This window comes from Pyrgilauda ruficollis, unplaced genomic scaffold (assembly GCF_017590135.1).
Source record: "Pyrgilauda ruficollis isolate IOZ18807 unplaced genomic scaffold, ASM1759013v1 scaffold97, whole genome shotgun sequence".
Taxonomy (NCBI): domain Eukaryota; kingdom Metazoa; phylum Chordata; class Aves; order Passeriformes; family Passeridae; genus Pyrgilauda; species Pyrgilauda ruficollis.
The window spans coordinates 3,814,601-3,834,914 of record NW_024531821.1 but is presented as its reverse complement, the minus strand read 5'-3'; the positions used below and the strand labels follow the sequence as shown (position 1 = coordinate 3,834,914).

General features: G+C 40.7%; 1 protein-coding gene across 3 annotated transcripts; it reads right to left on the bottom strand.

Annotated features, from left to right (window-relative positions):
* Positions 1-288: 288 nt before the first annotated feature.
* REEP2 (receptor accessory protein 2) lies at positions 289-18,974 on the bottom strand. 3 transcript variants are annotated; one of them, XM_041489933.1, is made up of 9 exons: positions 18,860-18,974; positions 18,436-18,508; positions 14,455-14,531; positions 13,219-13,287; positions 12,896-13,016; positions 12,219-12,332; positions 11,723-11,870; positions 11,290-11,432; positions 289-9,352 (listed from the first exon to the last, which is right to left on the bottom strand). In XM_041489933.1, the coding sequence occupies exons 1-9, from the start codon at positions 18,889-18,891 to the stop codon at positions 9,278-9,280; spliced, it is 852 nt and encodes a 283-aa protein (XP_041345867.1). In that variant the 5' UTR covers positions 18,892-18,974; the 3' UTR covers positions 289-9,277. The 3 variants fall into 3 exon arrangements, with proteins under 3 accessions (XP_041345867.1, XP_041345868.1, XP_041345869.1); XM_041489934.1 differs by lacking the exon at positions 13,219-13,287; XM_041489935.1 differs by lacking the exons at positions 13,219-13,287; positions 18,860-18,974 and having other exon boundaries at positions 12,896-12,952; positions 14,455-18,813.
* Between the last annotated feature and the right edge of the window lie 1,340 nt (positions 18,975-20,314).

Here is a 20,314-nt window from a genome sequence, read left to right as displayed (position 1 = left end):
TTTGCACATATGAATGCTTTCCAACCTCTGTCCTCCCCAAATGTTATTTGCAATTACAACTCCGGTAGGTCGCCTAGATGCTTTAACAGCAACGGTATTTTATTCTGCAGGAACAAAAAGGCCATCTAACAAATACGCTCATGATATGAATCCAAATCCTCAGGTAACAGCTGGGAAGCAGACACAACCTGAGAGTGAGGAACATTTATGTTCCTGTATAATGCCAGGACAAACCAGATTCCCAAAATTTGCCTTATTTTTGCATAGCAGAAATAGCAGGACTCTGTGTTCATTTTCATGTATTTATTCATTCAACAATGGAGAGGGGGAAAGGCAGAAGACTAAACACCTAAGACATGAAGATAAACTAAAATTATATAGGAGCACAATTTGAAAAGATAACAAAACAGCATTTTTAAAAATAATATCCACAGGCATCAGTAGCAAGAAACTGAGGGGGGAGAAAGGTATGTAAACTCACTAGCAAAGAACAAAAAGCCATACCTTCAATGAATAAATCTATAAGCCTGTTCTGATGACACATGTAGATTTAAATTCAAAGTATCTGAGACATTTATCTGTCAAAACAAACTGGAAATAAAAAAGTGAATAAATAGCCTCCAGAACCTTTCTCCCCCACCCACATCAATAACTAAACCTCATCACAGCAACTTTTTCTTTAGAGGTACCATCATAGACTTGTGATCAGCTGTTCCTGGGAGTACCACTTACCAGAGAGACCCACATGAGATAGCGGCAAGAAGTGGCATTCAAAATTTAGTCCTTGGATGATGCCTTTTTGGTCTCAGCAATCTTCAGCAAGCTGATACAGCCTGAATAGACATAGTAAAATGAGCTTTTCCAAATACTCTTTAACTCAAAGAGAAGGGCTGTCTTTCCATGTGTATTACCCTGATACGTCAGAAGGGAACTTAGCCAGGAAAGCCACTTCTAGTGGCAAAGGACAAAATAATTGAGAAGAGAAATAAGGACTAGTTGCCACCCTGTGGAATGAGAGTACATCTGCATTGTTAAAACCTTTTGCATTATACTCTGGATAGAAAGATAAGCAATGGGCCCTTTAAAATAGGCACTTCAAAAAAGAGAATGTTAAAAGATACCTAAGAAGAGTCTGGGTATTAAAGAAAGCACAACACAAGACCTGTGTTTTGTACATTTAAGTCATTATACTGCAGCAAGTGACCAAACTTAATGACTACAAAAGTAAGTGACAGAATTCCAACAACTGCTCTTCTTAGGAAAACTCCATTAACCCAGTCATTTAACACCACTGTGCTTCAGCACAAGGGTAAAAAGCTGACAAGTGTCATAATGAGGCGTTTTCCAATGTGTGTTTAATTCCAAACTACCCTCTGGTCATCAAATAAACTGAGCAGTATCAGAGATGGGAGACTGCACTACCTGAACCAATTGGGTTTGCATTGGCCTTTTCTCTGCTTTCCCTTTTCAGAAGTAGTAGCCTTCCTGCACTACAGTGGTTCCAGCCATCAGTTACCTTATTCTTGTGGTAAATACAGAATGGTCACAACAGCTGGCTTTTACAAAAATTAAGCTATTAAATGCTGCTTAATTCTATTTAATGCAATATATTCATCGCCCCAAATAAGCAAGCGATAGCAGCAATGTTATAATTTCCATTCAGTTGCTAGATTTCCCAACAGAGCCTAGGAAAAAGGAAAAAATTGGAAAAAAATCTGCGGTTTGGTTTTGGCTAAACTTACATCAGCACACTTACTATAAAACCAACATTGACTGTTGACAGTAGAGACCCTTTATGTTAGCTCTATACTGGCAGACATAAATACACTACATACAAGGCTTACCCACAAAAGCCCATTCCTACCTCCCTCAATAATAAGTTAATTTCTTATAACTCTTTAAATCATTACTAAATGTTTCATAGAATGCACTACATGCTCTTGGGATGGGGCACGTCAGGATAATCCACAACTCGTACTTGAAATTTAGCACCTGCCCAAAAGCACTGTGTTGGTTTACCAAATGCTGATCATATGATGGGAAAATAGAAACGAATATATTTTGTTCTTCTTGCTTTTCCCCCCAAAATCTGACATTCAAGAATCCCCGGGACTATTCTAGATTCTATTTCTCTTTCCTACAGAAACATCCTGGTATGTCCTGGATCCACCTTCAATCTGCAAGTCTCCATCTATGCTGTTGCAAAGAAAAGAATTTCTCAAATTAGAAAGAATCTCAAACTGTTACATTATGCTCTAACATCAGCTTTTCCACGTAAGAATGTCAAAATCCCACGGACCCGTATTATCCTGTATGGTTAACAAATATGAAAAGTCAAGTTCATTTTGTGAAATGTGTGCACCATTAATTAGGTCACTGACTTTAAGAAAACCCCAAAAAACCAACCAACCAAAAAACCAAGCAAATCTGTGTCTGTTCTTCAGAATGCTAACTCTCTGTTGCCATGGTCACAAATTACCATAGTAACATTAGATACATCTGTATTTTTAGATTAAAGCTGCTTCTCTTTTCAGAGAAAATAGAGCCAACTGAAAGAAAATACTCATCCTTACCAGGAAATACTACTAAAATCCAGAGTATAAAGTAGAGCAACGCACAACTGCAAAAGCTGGCGGGGGGAATAGGGCTGTGGAGAGGGGGGAATCACAAACATTGCCATTTTCAGAGCTGCTTCCTACAGCTAGAAAATGGCTTGAATGTGCCGCAAAAATTAAAAAGTGAGGACAGTTATTCTGTAATGCTATTGTCTCAGCAAGCCCCACTGGACAGTGGCTCAATTAGAATGCCCAGAATAGCCTTTTCCGTCAGAGGTTAACAGCAGTATTATTTCATATTTCTCCAGTAAGAGCCCCAGGTTGTTTTCCCCCTCACCCCCAAGGAGGACCTTCACTCATACCTAGGAAATATTGCTGTTCAACTGCCATAATTGAACTAACTGTTACTAGACCTGTCTCTGCTCTCTCATGCTCAGTGGTTTTATGTTATGCTTATACCCTCTAGTGGACAAAAAGTAATTCACAACCCTCCTAGTGCCGTACTGCCTTTAGATCAACACGGTGCTAACCGGGGACTTGGATGTTAAAATGCCGAGTCAAACTCGAGCATCTCTAATTTGTGATTCATTTCAGAAATAATCTAAGAGAGGAGTCAGAAATGACGAGTCCATTAATGCAGTGCTTTCCCAAATAAGGCAGCAACACAAACACAGAAAGTTTATATTCAATACTAGGTTTGACAATCAGGAAAATTTCTCTCCATTTTATAATTTTAGTCAATTTTTTTCTTTTTGGTAAGTTACTAAGCATTACTTTTGATAAAAACTTAGTTCCTTGGTATGTAAAACTTCATATGCTTGCCATCCAAACTAACTTTACTCCCAAACCTGCTACAAAGACCACGACTGAATGCCCTATCTTTGAAAGTCTGTACAGCAATGCATTTCCACTGCTGCCAGAAATGCTTTAGGGTTTTACATAGCCTCGACAGTTATATATTACAGAAGACTTGAGCTTTTGCTCCTTTAGTGTTCACTTATTTTTGCATTATTCCCATAAATGCTGCTTCTAACATTATCTGGTTAAATGCTGATAGAATGCTCTTGACCAAAGGGTCTGCTGTAAGCACATTTCAGCCAGAAACCACTGCAAGAAAAGGGAAATATGTCAAACTATGCTATTTGCAATAGATGCTTACATTCCACCTGGGAATCTAGCCTTAGGCCTTGTTGTACCATTTACACATATCAATGTAGGTCATAGGTTTAAATAACAAAAGAAAAAGCAAAATGACAGCTCTAATACAGTATATTTCACATCTCCAGTCAGTAAAATGGAAGCCAGCCCTTGCTTAATAAGAGTAAACATAAAAAACAGAACCAATTCGCAGAAGAACAGGAGCTCAGAAAGAGAGCGAGAAAGTAACAGATAGTTTGCAAGGGGCTTTAGGCAAAGATTTTAGGCGTATATAGCAATGACCTAAATTTACCTGCAAAGTTGCAAAAAAACCCCACCACAATTTGCCACTTTTCAATTTGTATTATTTTAATTCCTGTTATCATCTATAATAGAGCACTGGAAATTCTGACATTGAATTGTGGGATTCTGCAGATAACTGCATATGAGCATAGCTAAGTCCGGCATTTAGTTCACCCAAAAATGCAGGCTTTGGCAGGGAGCAGAGGGTAGAATTTCCCAGGCAAACATATCCTCTGAAGCTTCCTGCTAATGCTTCTCCAGCGTAACACATCTACAAAAGTGACGAGAGATACTTGATATTCATCTGGTCCTCCCTGCAGATCAGTTGCCTGCTGAGGTAAAACTTTATTGTTCTGAAAGGATGAAAGTTTGAAGAATCTCAATGTATGTAGCTCAAGCCCAGTTTGAAAGGGATTGGGAGGGGGCAGGGAGAAGCAAAGGGGGAAGGGAGGGAGGGAGACAGACAGAGACTGACCCCAAGCGAGAAATCAGGCTCAAAAAAGAAATCAAGCTCTCATCTGTACAATGCACAGTTTAAGTGTTGCTTGAGGCTCAGAAAGTTAGCAGTATTTAGTGGACAACTCTGTAAAATACACAGCTCATTTTCTACTCTAATGCTATCTATCTATCTCACAGGACAGGTTCTTAGCTGCTATGCAGTTATTGTGTCCATTTACTGTTAAAACCAACTGTTTCCACAATTAATCTGCATACCTCAAGATCTTTTTTGAGGCCTCTAGGCTTTTTAACAATACCTGTAAGGAACATTAAGAACGAGTTATGTTTATAGCGTCTTGCAACAGAGCCAAATTCTAGATGAAAAGTGATCAGGAAACATTTCTCCTCAGTAACACTGAAACACATTCCCATACAGCATATGCATTTCTGCACATATTATCAGCTCTTAAACATTAAACTCAACAGATTCCAGGCCAGAAATAGCACACAGGAACTGGCAGTGGGTGGCCCTGTACTGAATTGTGAGGTTGAACCAGATGACCCCCGGAGGCCCCTTCCAACTCTGACCTGAACCACTATGGTTCTACAAACTCATGTAACTCATGCAGTGCTTTCCTGGTTTTTCACATCTCTGGCTTTGCAAGACAACCCACAAAGCAGCACCAAAAGATGCTTCAGCCAGACAGCACATTACAAACTCCTAGTGGCTACAGCAAGAAAAGCTATAGTACAGACCAGTTACACAGAGGTGTCATTCAGCATCTGCCCAGCAAGCAGTAATGTGACAATACGTGTTGTCACATTAGAATACAACTTTTTTTTTTCCCCCAGATATCTCTCTTAGGGAGCAATTCACACTTTCCAGCATTATATGCAACTTTGGAAGACAGAAAGGAAACAGCTAAATTCAACAGCTGCTCTCAAACACACAATGACACTTCACAGTTAACTTGTGAGTCTCCCTAATACAATGCTATGCGTAGATCAGAGAACCAGCACAGTTCTCCATAGAGATCTTACTTTTCTCCTAAGGCACTAAAGTTCCTGCTGATTAAGATGGCACAGAACAAATAACCATTTCTGCAAAGTTGTGGTTCTCTAGAAATCTTGCTTTCTAAGGAAGTATTTTGTGAGGGAGTCATACTTCCAAGAGGGATGTATAAAAGAAAGCCCAGCACCGCAAAAGCACAATGAATGGAAATCAATTCACTAAAATGAGGAAAGGTGAAACTTCCCCAGAACAAGCTTTGCAATTTTAAGAACACCAGCACCCCTCTCTATATATACGCTCTACCTACTAAGGAAATCACTCTAGTCTAAAGGAAATCAGTCCCAAAAATGTAAAGCTGGAGAATCACAAACTCGATTTTAAAAAAGTAGGTAACAATGATGTTTAGGTAAAGTGTAAAGGTTTAAAACCTGACAGTTGTTTCCCCTGTATTTTCATATTTCTTACCCACCACGGAGGATTACTGCCAAACAAGAAAACATTTTTCCCTTTTATGCAACAAATCATTAAGTTTCTCACACAGGAAACCACATTTCAGTATTTTCTTTTCCAACAGCAAAACACTGACTCGTACTACCACACAGCATGAAAATAAAACATTTCTTTTCAAAAGGCAGTCATGGCTTCAACTATGTATGTCATGGTACAGGTATTTTAGGGTAACTTTTAGGCACACGAAGTTTGACACACACATACCACCCTCTTCAGCCCCCACCTTCAAGTATCATTTTCTGTTACTGCACTTCTCTCTATGGCCAGCCAGATTAGGAAAAGGCTCTGAACATTTACCAAACACAACAGGGTTCTACTGGTAGGTGAAGATTTAACCATTTGCTTAATTGCATGATGAAGCCCACAGATGATACTGAAGAGAAACTACATTCCAGCATTTCCTGTTGAAAACACCGAACAGCAGCTGATAAAAGCGTTTTATCAAAACAGCACATTCAGCGTTCTCATTAACAAGAGAATTTCTATGCAAGACAGTGCATCCAATGCAGAACTATATCTCGAAACTCACTAAGAGGTCACGTGGGCGGTGGTAGATCTGCAGTGGCTTTGATCAAGCAAAGCACAATCTAGCAGTCACATTCGTACTAGAAGAAAACAGTATCCATGCTAAAACATTGGTCTTGCTCTGGGTAAGTTCTGCTGCTTGACATCATCAGCTTCATATCACACACTAGATAGTCCCTGACTCTACTGTAGACACCCTCTTGCAACCAAAAGCCATTTCCCCTGTATAAACAAAAGTCAGAGTAAAATTGACCCATATTTACCCACAAGCTAACGACATCAAGCATCAATGCTAAGTAAAAGCTACTTAGCACAAGCCCCAGCTCAGGAAGACAAAGATTAATCCAAATACTAGAACTGAATCTTCAGAAATTCTTTCTGTGCTTCAAAGCAGAAAAGCCATGACAAATAAATGGATTCTAGAGAAGATTCTGGAAAGTCGCTCCATGGAAATCCAGTAATCGTAGACTACCACAGTGCATGCACAAGGAAAGGGCAAGAAGATCAGCACAAGGGAAGACTTGGCTTCCAAATCAAGTCCCTCACAATGATTTACATAAATAATTTGCTATGCACAATTTTAATTTTAAAAAAGTAAAAATCAAGAAACATGGTCATAGACATACTTGGTACATAAAGAACAATGGTTCTCTCTTGCTCAGTACAGTTAAAATCTAGGACAGAAATTCCTCACAACTGGATCTTCCACACAACCATGAAAGATTTTATCTGTTGTCCGGAGAGAGGAATTTAATTTGGAAACAGAAAGTAGTCCTGCTTCAGGACATGCATTTGCATGTGCTAGTAAGACATGAATATGAAGTTTTCTAATAAACTAAAAAAGAACAAAATAATTGGGGTTTTTTTATGAAATGCAGAACCAAATCAAGGATTTTCTACTGGCTTCTGGATAAGGGCTTGTGGATAATTTAGGACATATATTTCTGACAAGACGCAAGTTTCTAAGGTGGACTGTAAAGTTTAAATTTTTAAAATCTACAGAAAATAGTAAACCCAACTTAACTGGCTTCCTGAAATAACTGGTGAATTCAACAGCAAACAATCTGTCACCAAGACAATGGAAAACAATAAAAAAAATGCAGTCCTAATCTTCAACTTTATAAACTTTTGAAAGGCTATTCTCTAGGACAGAAATACTTGTGGAGCATTAGCTGCAGAATTGCTTTTATACCTTGTCAACAGCAAAATACTGGGCTCTGTGAAGAATTCACTGTAATTTCAGAAATGTGACAGCAAAAGTATGAGACGCAAACACCTGCATGTAGGAGCCAGGTTCCTTTGGTAACTAATTTCAGTAAAAATTAAGACCATCAAGTATTAATTCAGACACCCGTGTCTATAATGGTGCACCTTCATTATAGATCTTGGTAACAGGAACCCTACTCTTAAATTTTCATTGGCTCAGCTGGTACGTGTACAGGGGTCCTCCCCATAACAACGTTCAAGAGACTAGCATGGCTTGTCATTATGCAAATTTTTTTCTGCAGCACTACAATTTCCCTCCCACAATACATATTCTACATTCCTTGTCGTTTTCTGTCCCAAGCGTTAAGTATTTCTTGAGTCTCAGGACACCGATAAGCATGGCACATGTCAGACAGAAAATCTGTGCAAGGGCTGCAGCAGGATAAAGCAAGAGGACAGATTAATTAGTATTAACCAGTATTGTGCCCTAGTGCTTGCTTTTTATCCCCCATAAACGAAATCCTGAAGTTAGAGGAACACAACTGTTAATTCAACCAACTGTTTCAGTTCTCGTGTCCTGAGGATTGGCTCTCCTAAAGCTGACAAGTGAGGGCTTCTGAAATTCTCAAGTATGCCCACAGACTATTTTGAGACAGATTTTCCCCAGACATCTTCTAGAATAAAAGAATTTGTCTGAAGTAACAAGCAACACAATGACAATGAGTTCAACTGCTAAATGGCAAAGCGAGTATGTCTGCCATCGAACTGCATGAGACCCACCTCATTCTGATGCTCTCACAGGAGTCAAAGTGAGCATTAGAACCTGAAATAAAATTCAAGCAGTTTCAAAAAGAGCCAAAACTTAAGAGACGCTGAACTTTCCTTCTCAATAATAACTTCTACCTACTCTATCATATAATGTGCTTGTAATAGCACATTTCCTTTATCAGTTTTTCCAATTATCTCCCTTCCAGAAAAAATAAAATAAAAACCAATCTCCTCATCTTCCAGTATGAGTAGTGGGAATCTAGCATATACCTCCCATGAGCCAGTCCTTTATGTTCAAAAGCACTCGGCACACATCACTTCAGTCACTTTCTCAAAGGTGATGGACATATTAGGTACAGTCCATTCTTAAGGAACACAACTCACGGTGGGCACTTCTTAACAACACACAGCTGCAGGAGAATACCCAGAGCAAGATAAGACATTTTAGATAGCCACCCACCCTGCGGAACTCAAGTGTCTAGTATTTTTCCAGCTTCTGTGCAATGGATGTCTCTAACCCTAGTCAGTTTTCCCAGCAAAGATTCTCAACTAGAGTTATACAGTGGGAATTCCAAAGCAACTGGCTATGTACAGACATATCAGCATTCTCTCCAACAGAGAGATGAAAAGGAGAAAATTCCTGAGGATTTGTATCCTCTACTCTGCCTTCTGAATCCCAGCCTCCCCCTTGCCTTGGAAAGAGCTCTGTAAAGCAGTATCGGTTATGTACAAGAATCTCAGCTCCCTTCCTTTGGAGAGTTTCCCCACAAAAGCGAAAGGCAAATCCCAGGAGAGAGACAGGTGCTGAGAGGGGGAGGTCGCCTTAGGATGACTCGCCAGAAGCAAGAGAGCCAGCAGCTTTCTTCTTAGGGCGGGCTTTTACACTTCTCACTGGAAGCTGAGGAGAAATAAAAAGAGGCATCTTAGGCTAGTTTATTTTAACACCTAAATGTGTAACAGAAAGATGCAAGAATGGAGTAAAAACAGAATGAAAGAACTACAACATGACCCAACTGTCATCTGTTGTCTCAAAATGTCTATTTAACTTTTTTGGTTGTTTTTTTTTTTTTCAATAAACAAATCACTCAACATATCCATCAAATAGCAACCAAGAAAAGGTATTCTAAAACAAGGTACAGTAGTAAAATCAAAGCCAGTTATCCAAACAAAAGGTTAAACATAGATACTTCTGACTGGTAACATTCACATAACATATCACTGCTCTAACTTTTCTGCTTAACTTCCATCACCAGTGCAGTTCTCTGAAAGCTGTAGAAACATCCTGAACTAATTTGCACACTTCACTTCTGTGTCTTTCATTCTAGATATTGGTAAGAAGAGCACATTTATTAATCTATGATGCATTCAGCCCTGGCTGGCAATCTCTCAAAGACCTCCTATAAGCCCTGCATCTGACCCAAAGATCCAACAATCTGAGCATAAATACCAATACGCCTGCAAAGGGCTTTATCAGTACTTCTGTATTCACAACCAACAGCATAGAAGAGCTCTTTCTGTCTTTTTATAATTTCACTTTGAAAAGTCCTCACTAGGAAGCTTCCACTCAAATTTTGAGCCTCTTGTTTCCCTGCTCCTGTCTAATACAGAAGACAAGAAAGAAGAGGGGTCAACTCAGAAATAAGCCATAGAAAGATCCTAGATAAATTAAAATGCATCTTTGGACACAGATGTCCATTCTTGGAGAAAATCAAACGCCACCTGGACCTGGTCCTGGGAACTGGCTCTACACAAGCAGTGGGTTTGAACCAGGTGAATTCAGAGAACCCCTCCAACCTCAATTATTCTGTGATTCTATTACAAGGAGCGCTTAAGCACATGCAAAGGTTTCCCGTATACTGTAAAATTAGGTTAACAGTACAACTTAAAATCATGCCCTAAGCAATTACTTTCCTTCAAACTATTTAATATTTAGCCTGAATAGCTCGACAATGTGAATCAGTTATATAGCATTCTTTATCTTAGATAAAAATAATAACATTAGAAGTCCAAGTTGAATCAAGCAAATAGGACCGTAACTTCATAAAAAGGAAGAAGCATTTTACCATGTACAAATCAAACCATAAGAAACACTCAAGCAAGTGTCAAGACCTGGAAAGCATCACCTCAAAAAGCACTTTCTACAAAACACACCTGAAAACACTTGAAAAAAGATTGCTAAGCTCAAGTGATTCTTGGACACAACTGCATTTCCTTTCCTGTATGGTTTATTTTAATATTAAGAAATCAGGCATCTCATGTCCCATCTGAATGGCTGTAAATACCTTGGATCATCATGTGAACATAAGGAGATGACTGAGCAATCACTAGTTACTCAAACTTTGAGAACAAACTCCAGGAATGGGGTAGGTGGGGACTGGTGTAATTTCCCATACCTAATGTGTAAACGTCAAGGGAGGCCTAAGAGGGTACACAACTGCTGCATTTAGATTAAGAGAAAGTGGCTGCCCTAGGGATAAATGTTACTATTATGTATTCAGACTGTAGCAGATAGGAGAGAGGATATTGTCAACAAAACACGGTAAAAATATCCAATTCTCCACCCTTCAATACAAAACCCAAATGAAAGAAAAGCTGGGTTCTGGCTTATGACAGAGGCTTACAGGCATGATAAAAATGCAAAAGCTAGAGACAAGTATAGCAAGTACACGACAGGTCCTCTGATGTAGGACTCAACTAGAAAAGACAGTCTAACAAAATTTATACATACAGCTTTTAAATGCTGAGACTATAAAGCTAGAGCCTTCCACCCAAGTTCAAAAATCAATGTCAGTGCTGGAAATTATCTATACACCAACTCACTTCAGTTTTCATCACCTTTTTAGGAGTTTTGAGACTCTGGGTACGTTTAGGAAGTTTGTCTCCTGCATCTTCATCTGATGGGTCTGTTCTAGTATCTGACGGGGTTCCATTAGATCGATGTGCCACACTGCTCTCCTCTCCTGAGGAGTAACAGGAAGCTAAGGAACAAGAGCAAAAGTTTTAGCAAATACTCTTAAAAGAATCTCATGAGGTTTAAAATGGCCCATCCTCAAGGAACACGACAGAGAGCCCATCTAGAATAAAGACTGTGGGTTAAGTATGGGACAAGAATAGAGACGTATATGAAATGAGAAGGCTCTAGGGAAGACAGTGCAACTTCTCCCAGATAATTTACAATCTTGTAGTCCTTTCTGAGACCCAAGGCTTAGGGAAGCCTCCTGGCTCACAGTCTGAGGTCTCACACAATGGCCCAGCAGCTGCTCTGTACCTGAGTCTTCAATAGTCTCCAGAAGACTCGCAGCAGAGGGGTGCAGCTGTGGATCACGGCTTCGCATATGCACATTATCTTCATCTCGGATCAGAGTGAGATCCTGCATGCTGAAACTTCGAAGCTTCTCAGACAAAACTCCCTGGCCCTAAGAGGACATAAAATTAGGGTGAAAGGCACCTCATCAAGATCATCTCACATGGGATCATTCATTCAGAAGAGGAGCAAAGGTGCCCTATTCCCCACTAGGGTACTCTGAAAAAAACAGAGAAGGGAAAACAACAAGTAAGAGGTTAAAGCAAAATTCATTCCACTCCCCCTCTACTTTTTCTAAGTCAAAGGATGGGATTATCTGCAGGGCAAACTGGAAGGAAGGAAAAGTAGGTTGCTGCCAAACAAATATTAGTATCCCTAACAGACCCACAACACCTAACTGCTGGTACACAAAAATAAACTGCTGGAGAATTCATGAATATTACAGAAGGCACTGCATTACCTTTGCAGCTGCAGTAACTGCTGCATTGGCAGCAAGGTTTAACCCCCTCTTGCCAACTCGCATCATGGTTTCGTAGCTCTTGTCACAAGCCTGAGTAATGTATTCATCAATTTCCTAGGAATGCAACATGGAACATGGCATTTAGCTGCTTGTACAAACACGATCGAAGTTTCCCCATCATCCCCCTTAAAAACACAAAGCTCATCTGACACTTTTTTTCAGGCTACTAGCATCAGGTGTCATTGATCACATAACTTGAGTTTCTCTGCTAATTACAGAAAGCATGTAAATGCAGCTTTAAAATACAGTATGCTATTTCCAAATTATAACAACTGAAACAAAGCAGTTGCTTATACCAACAATGTGAAAAAAACAGACTGGCCACAGAATATGCTTCTCCTATTGTAATTCAAAAGGTTTAACTACTGACAGTGACTGTAAGGGCTCATGACACTGGGTTAGCCAAACATGCTTTCTAAGCATTAGGCAAACTATTGGCTACACTGCAATCTTCAGTAAGCTGCAGTATGACATCACTGTCAGACACAGAATCATTCTACGTTCACTAAGGTCAGCACAAGCAAGATTCACTGATTTCAGTTTTTATTGTGGCATAACTGAATCAGAAGTCAGTCAGTTCCCGGACAGGTCAGTATCTTCAAGCAACAAGCAAGTACCTTCTCCTTATTGGAGAGCGTTGGGTGCACAAACTTCCTGTAGAGGACACTGGAGCCCTTGGTGTAAGGGGAGAGCAGCCAAATCACAAATGCAATTTTCAGCTCGAAATAAAAGGGAAACCTGAGAGAAAGAGGAAAGAAAAAAAAAAAAAGGAAGAAGAAAGAGAAAGATGGAGAACTGGAATCAAGATCAGCACAGATGGAGATAATTAGCAGAGAGCAGCACAGGCAGAAAGAGTGTAGGCAAGGTAAAGGCTCAGAAACAAGAGAATCGATTGTTCAGGTCAGAAAAGCAGAACCCTTTTTAGAATCCTAGGACATACCTTCTTCGAGTATCATTTAGTCTTTCATCCATAGCCATGAAAACTCCATAAACAGGGCATCTCTCAGCCCTGCAAACACACCAAATTACAATCTGATAGCTACTCTCATCATTCTGAAGTTTCTTCAGAGAGCATCCACAGGATGTTAATATCACATTAGCTTCCCTTCTCAATTTCCAAAACTTTCAACTATGTATCTTAGTAATGTCACATTTCTGCTAGAGCTGATGGCTGTTTCTGAAACTTCCAACAGATACTCCTCAGATAAGACACATAAGCAGGGCCAGTGTAAACAAAAATGAGCAGGCAGAACGTATGTCTGTCCTCTCTAACCCATACCCAATAAAGTCTGAGAAGATCCAATTGCAGAGATTGAAACAAGTGAATGCAAATTCTCTACCAACACAATTAGCAGGAAGAAACTTCTGTTTTCAGAAGTCCTTTAAGTGAATAAGCTGTTCTTATACTTTTTCGAGCTTTGTCTACTTTTCAGATTTTATGTAGGTAGAAACAAAGCTGCTGAGCACTTTTGTAAGGCATGTATAGTACTTCATGATTTGTAAGAAGACGAAAGTCTTGACTAACATTGTTTCAGAGACATATGCAAAGCTCAAAGATTAAAGCCATGAAGCAACTGAAGACACCCTGTTTCAAAGGTTCAGTTGAAGCCCTGTAACAATGAATTGTCATTTTTGGAGACCTCCATATTGCCAAGCATGACACAGAGCACTGAATGGAGTAAGAATCTGCTTCCTTCTATTCCAGTCTGTCCTGCCCTTCCTAGTGGAAGCGAAGTTCATCATGCAAACCAATCACAGCACCGACATGCATGTGACCTGTTCTTCCACATAAAAGGCTGTCAAAGCAAAATAAGTTCCTTCCTTCTACCATTTTTAAGGTGTTTTTTAGACTATCGTTTTTCAAACTGTACCAGTTCACATTAACAGCTTCTCAAAAATATTTCCAGTTATGAATGGATGAAGATCCTTTTACAGATACCATGCATTTACCCGAACTTTGCAAACAAAGGAGTTGAAACAGCTAAGATGGCAGCTACTACCCACAGTATCGCGAAACCTGCTAATTCTTCACAGGGATTGAAAACTCCTAAAGGAGACAGTTTATTTTCTTAGCATCCTTACACTTCTCCTCTCTGCTTAAAAAAAGGCAAAAACCCAAACCAAAGACACAGCAATAACAAAAACCCCCCCCACAACATGCCACTAAGGAACTCACCAAGAAAGAACAATGTCTGTAAGTGTTTCTGCAGTGGTGAAAAAGGCAAACACAATCCAGTACATCATCCACTTCACCTGCAAAAGAGCAGTCATTCAACGGACATACATCAGAACCAGAAAGAAAAGTAAAATGTCTTCTCAGTATAAATGACTCATCTCCACACATTAAGATGGATTCAAAAAGAAGGCATATATAATCTGTAATGGACACATACTAAACAGTACATTTTGGTCTGAGAAAACATGTAGGATTACTGTGCTCTAAATAAACACATACAGATACATTGATGAATGCATGCCCTGGAGCAACATTATGGTGCAACAGCATTAAGGTCCCAAATGACCCATCCAAAAGGATTTATCTGTTCACTTCAAGAAGTTACACTCTTCCATATATCATGAACACCATAAAAAAAAAATATACACATACATATGTAAAAGCTTAAGTTTCAGCTGCAGCCCCGTATTTTCCTGATGTAACATTTTTCCTTAGGAAAAAAGAAAAACAACAAACCAAGAAACATATTTTGTGCCAACTCACTAGTAAGCATTCTTTGCTTTAATAATTACTCCCAGAAATCACACAAGCAATTAATTTTTCTTTTTAAATAAAGGCTCACTGAGAGACGTAAAAAAGCAAAGAACACGCCACATCAACCTAATCTTCTTGTTTAAGGTTTAGAGTAGATGTATGTACTGTTATGACACATTTGGATGCCTTTTATGTACCCCTCTACTTCCTCACACCTTTATCTGGGACAGTACGTCTTTCAAAGCACAAAATAATTCCCCCCCTTAATAAACACAGATGCACTCTGCTGTTTTGGTAACTGGTTTCTCAGCTACAAGCCAAGAATTCATTCAGCTTACCCCTCAAGAGGGGTCAGCTGAATTATAAGGGAAAATTGCTAGTTTTCTACCCTGTTGAGAATTTTAAAAGAGCATGAGTAGCAGATAAATGAAGAGGACACCTCAATTAAAAAAAAATTTAACACTCTCAGTGTCATCAAGAATGAGAAAAAAGAACTAAACAGAATCAGGGAAATGCCACATACTAAATCTACACATTAATCAATCTATTAAAATTACATGAACAATTATGTTCATACAATAAAGACATGTTGACAATCCTTGTTACAACAAATACTATAAAAGCAGGTATTTCCCCAACCTTGCATGTGTTGGAAAATTTGGTGGTTTGTTCTGGAAAGACCCTCCACATGTTTCTCATAAAAGAAAATTAATCTGCCTCCAGCTGCTCTAACACAGTCAATGGTTTAGAAGATAGTGGTTAATAATCCAAATTATTTCCACTGTACTGCAAACTCTCTCTTTCACAACAGAAAATAGCATAAACTTGTATTGTATGGCTCTCTCCTGCCTTTTTTTTTTTTTTTTCTTGTATCATCAGTTTGGACAAGACCAGATGTCATTCAGCTGATCTAAAGCAACTTTTCAAAAAGAAAGATTAAGTCCTCGGTGCAGCAATGTGAATCAGCTCTTGTATGAAGAAGTGTGTGAATAATGATAAATCTAAGTTTGCAGAAAGGGATCCAAAAGGGTGAGAGATTTCAGAAAACCTATACACCAGTAAATCTTACTTCAGCATTAGGCAAAATGAAGGCAATAATAGTAATAAAAGCAATTAACAAATACCTACATATATGTACGAAAACGAAGATTTTTTAGAAAAAAAAAAAAAAATTCACAAGTATAGCAGAACTCTTAGGTTTCCATAAGACTCTGCTAGCTACAGTGCTTTCCTTACAGGGCAAGGGTATATGAAGTTTCTAAATAGTTTCTAACAGGTCTATACAAACACTTAAAGAAACAAAATCGTCAGGGGTAAAAATGAAGGGACTATTGAGCATTAACAATTGGTTAAAAAAAAAAGGAAACAAAGGATAAAAGTAAATGGCCACTTTTCACAATGAGGAAAGTTACCAGTGGAATCCCACAGGAATCAGTGTTGAGATCTGTGCTGCTCATCTTCATGAAACATCTGGAAAAGGTTGTGAATAATAAGATGACAAACTGTGCAGAAGATTTTTCTATCCAAGAGATTAGGTAGGAGTTGATTAAAGAATTCAAAAAAGGATCCTGATTGATCTCTGGCTGACATTTTGTCTCTAAATGGGATTAAATACAAAGCAGTGAACTTACATGTCTCCATTTTCTTAGTGAAAACTATTTCATTTACATATATTAGTAGATGTCACTCAAAAGGGGTCACTGTAGGCAGCCTTAGTGTAAGCTTGGTGCTTATTTTTCACTCTGCTAACAGAATGCTCAGGAGTATGAACTGAGAACAGAAAACTTTGTTTTGTTACTGTTTAAATAAACTTCATGTTCACATCTTTGATATTGGACACAGGTCTCTTGCCTCTGTCTCCTTCTGGCACCTGTCACCCTATGCTCTAAAGCCAAAGAAAACAAGAAGTATAGCTCCTAAACAAACTAGAAGGATCCTGCTCCTAGTTTTAGAAGTCCCTGCAGATGACCTGAAAGAGCAGAAAACAGATGGGAAGAAGCCCTCTTTTTTTTCTTACGACAGAGTACAAACACCTTCCAAAACTGTGGGTTGAATGAGGCTGCATTTTTTTTTCAGTTTACTAAGAGGAGTCAGGAGTCATTTGCTGCTCACCCTGACGATGACCAGCTTCAGGCACATATACAGTCTCCCCAGCTTGCACCAAGAACCTAAACGAATTCAGCACACACAAAAGCGTAACTGGAACGTAGACTTGACCAATGCTGAAGACGACATGTAAAAAGAAAGAAATTGCTTTTAGGACAATCTGAGCTACTAGAAGTAGTTTGCCACAACTGCTCAAGCATTTATCCTGAATTTTTATCATGGTGGTAGAGAACAGTAAATTTGCACTGCGCTCTGATGTCACTGACAAACTGTTTGTGGTAGCTTTGTCTGTGTCAAGTCAAGCTTCAATACACCACTTTAGCAGAGATACACCTCAAAGACCTTTCTCCACCACCAAACCCTAACCAGTTCGTAAGCACTATGAGCAAGCAGTAGTACATAAAAGAGCTAGACTTGAAAATGGGCAGTACAGCATTCAAGTTTTCTGCTGACTTTTCACATGAAGAACAGTTTGAACAGATATTGCCCCTTCTGCTATGTTTTCTCCTGTATTTCCACTTGCGTTGAAAAGGAAGAAGTGTTTCAAATGTAAGTGAATTAGACAGATGGCAGTCCAACATCTAACTGCTTATTTCTGATGCCGTCCTCTCAAGGAAAAATAATTAATTATGTAAGTTTTAGCAGTTCAAATACATTTTCTTGAACCACTCTGCTGCAGCAATCCAGACTAACTACTTCAGGAAACCTACACCACTGAATCACTAAACAAAACCCAAAAAATTAATGCCATACTTTTCCACATCATAGGTCCTGTCTCAAGTGATCCACTTAGAACATCACTTCTGTAAGAAGGCAACACACTACCTCACAAAAAAACATCTGATGTTGTAAATATGGTAATTGCAGCAAGGGTGTAGAGAGGGAAACAGTTCCAGAAGGGAAGGAGAATGAAGTTTTAACCAACATAAAACACGGATCGCAAGCAAAGTGGATAGGAAGCCACAAACCGAGCAGGATTATTCAACCCTTTGGAAGAAAACAAAAGTAGTACTGAAAAAGCAGTAAAGGACACAAGAAGGAAGGTTAAAGTCACAAGAAAGAACTTGTCCTGGACTTTCATATGCTTCCAGACTGCAGTGTTTCCCCCACTTTCCCTTCGTCACTCAGCATCGCTGAGAAAATACAGCCCACATTTACGGGTTGAAACCTCCCATTTCAGTAAGCAGCCATCCTTGGCAGCTTTTCCAGAGACGACTGGAGCTGCTGCTCGGGCGGCCTGGCTGACCCGAGCCCCTGCGGAGCCGGAGTGCCAACGGGGGCTTGCGACGCGGCCGCGAAGGACGAGGCGGGCCCTGCGCGGCACGGTGAGCCCGTACTCACATATTCCTTAACGTTTTTCGTCTTCACGGCCTTGTAGGAGGAGTACGCGGGGTAGAGGGTGCCGAAGATCAGCCTACGAGAAGAACAGACCCCTCAGCGCCTCGCGACGCACCGCACCGTCCCCGGCCGCAGTGGATCCTCCCGGGATGCCGGTGCGACGCTGGTCTCCGGGCGGGGCTCGGCCGCCCTCACCTCGGCACCGCCCGTGGGCCGCAGCAGCCCGCGCGAACCCGTCCGTCTGCGGCCGCAGCCACCCGCGAGGGCGCCCGCCCCCCAGCCGCCCCTTCCCGCGCGTGGGGTCCCGGGGGGCAGCACCGACGCCACCGCCAGAGCCCCGCTCTGGGCCGCGGCCCCCGAGGGACCACCGAGGAAGGGCCCCGCGCGGCGGCCCACACCTCCCAGCGCCCCGGCCACACGCACTCACACCACGAGGCGGGAGATTATCCAGGAGACCATGGCGGCACCGGGCGCGGCTCAGGGCTGAGCAGCGGCGGGAGGCGGCTCTTAAAGGACAGGTTCCTGCAGCAAGCGCAGCTCCGCCCCGTGTGCTCGCATGGGAGGAGCCGGCGCGGCGGAGGGAGAGGCCGCAAGGCCCCGAGCATCCAGCCGCGCTGCGGAACCCCGCGAGTCGCGCTGCCCGCCGCCCGCTGCGGGAAAGCCCCGCGTTCGCTCGCACCAGGTCGGGAGGTGCGGCGGGAACCCGGGAACGGAGCCACGCCAGCGGAACGGCAGCAGCGAGGTAGACAAGTGGCATTGCTGGAACGATCGCAGAGAAGCAACATGCGCAACGCAAGGAAAATTACAGGAGAGTGCTGAATTGAGATCACGGGCACTTGGGAGGACAGAGTAAGAGACACCACAGAAGAAGCCATCTTCTCTCCAGTTGCCTCTTCCAGGGAAATCAAGACAACAGCTATTACATGCTGCAAACAGGGTAGTTAAGTGTAAAAAGCATTTCAGGCTTCCTCGGCTCGGAGTTTCACCCAAAACCGGATGCAAAACAAAACTCAACTAGCCGATACTGACGTTTGCATTATCAAACCAGAAGAATAAAGGCTGTTACTTGTAGTTTCCAGGTAATTTCAGTGTTGCCAGATACCTTCTCGAAAGCTGAGAGGTCAAGGATTCCTTTGTTAACTATACAAACAAGGCTGAACAGTGCATGTGTTGGAATATCCTTAGTGCAGGGTGGGAAATGTGCATAAATGTGTATACTTGAGCATACTGGAGTACTGGAAACGGTTGTATTTTAACAGCTCACCAAGGAATACTGTTAAAAGAATCTTCCTCCTCAGTCAAAGCCAGAGCTTATTGCTGGGTCCCTGGGAGCCTGTATGTATATTTCAGTCATGGATTGAGTAGGCCCTGTACAGAGATCTCTGAATCACACTGACATAACCATTACACAAGTTGGTTTTTAATGAAAAAAAAAAAAAAACCAAAAAAACAAACTAGAAATCTACCATGGTTCTTCAGCTGACAAAAAAAAAACAAACAAAAAAACCAACAAACAAACAAAAAAACCCCACCAAAAAACCCCAGCACTAAAAACCAAAAAAACCAAATCCAAAAAAAAAACCCCAAAAAATGCCCCCAAAAAACCCAAACAAACAAACAAAACAAAACCCAAAGGAAGGCACTACGGCAAAGTCTCATTAGTTGCCGATGTTTGCTGAACAGCCTTTATGAAAAGGAATGAGACCAAGGAAAGAATCATAACAAAAACAAAGAGCTCTTTGGGAAGAATTTTCTCATGAATGCATGAAATTCAGTATAATGAGCAATGATGACAAATACAAAACATTGACAACTTTCCATTACATGCAAGAGATGAAAACAAAAATGTCCCTACAGACAGTGACAAAGAACATTTTGTCAT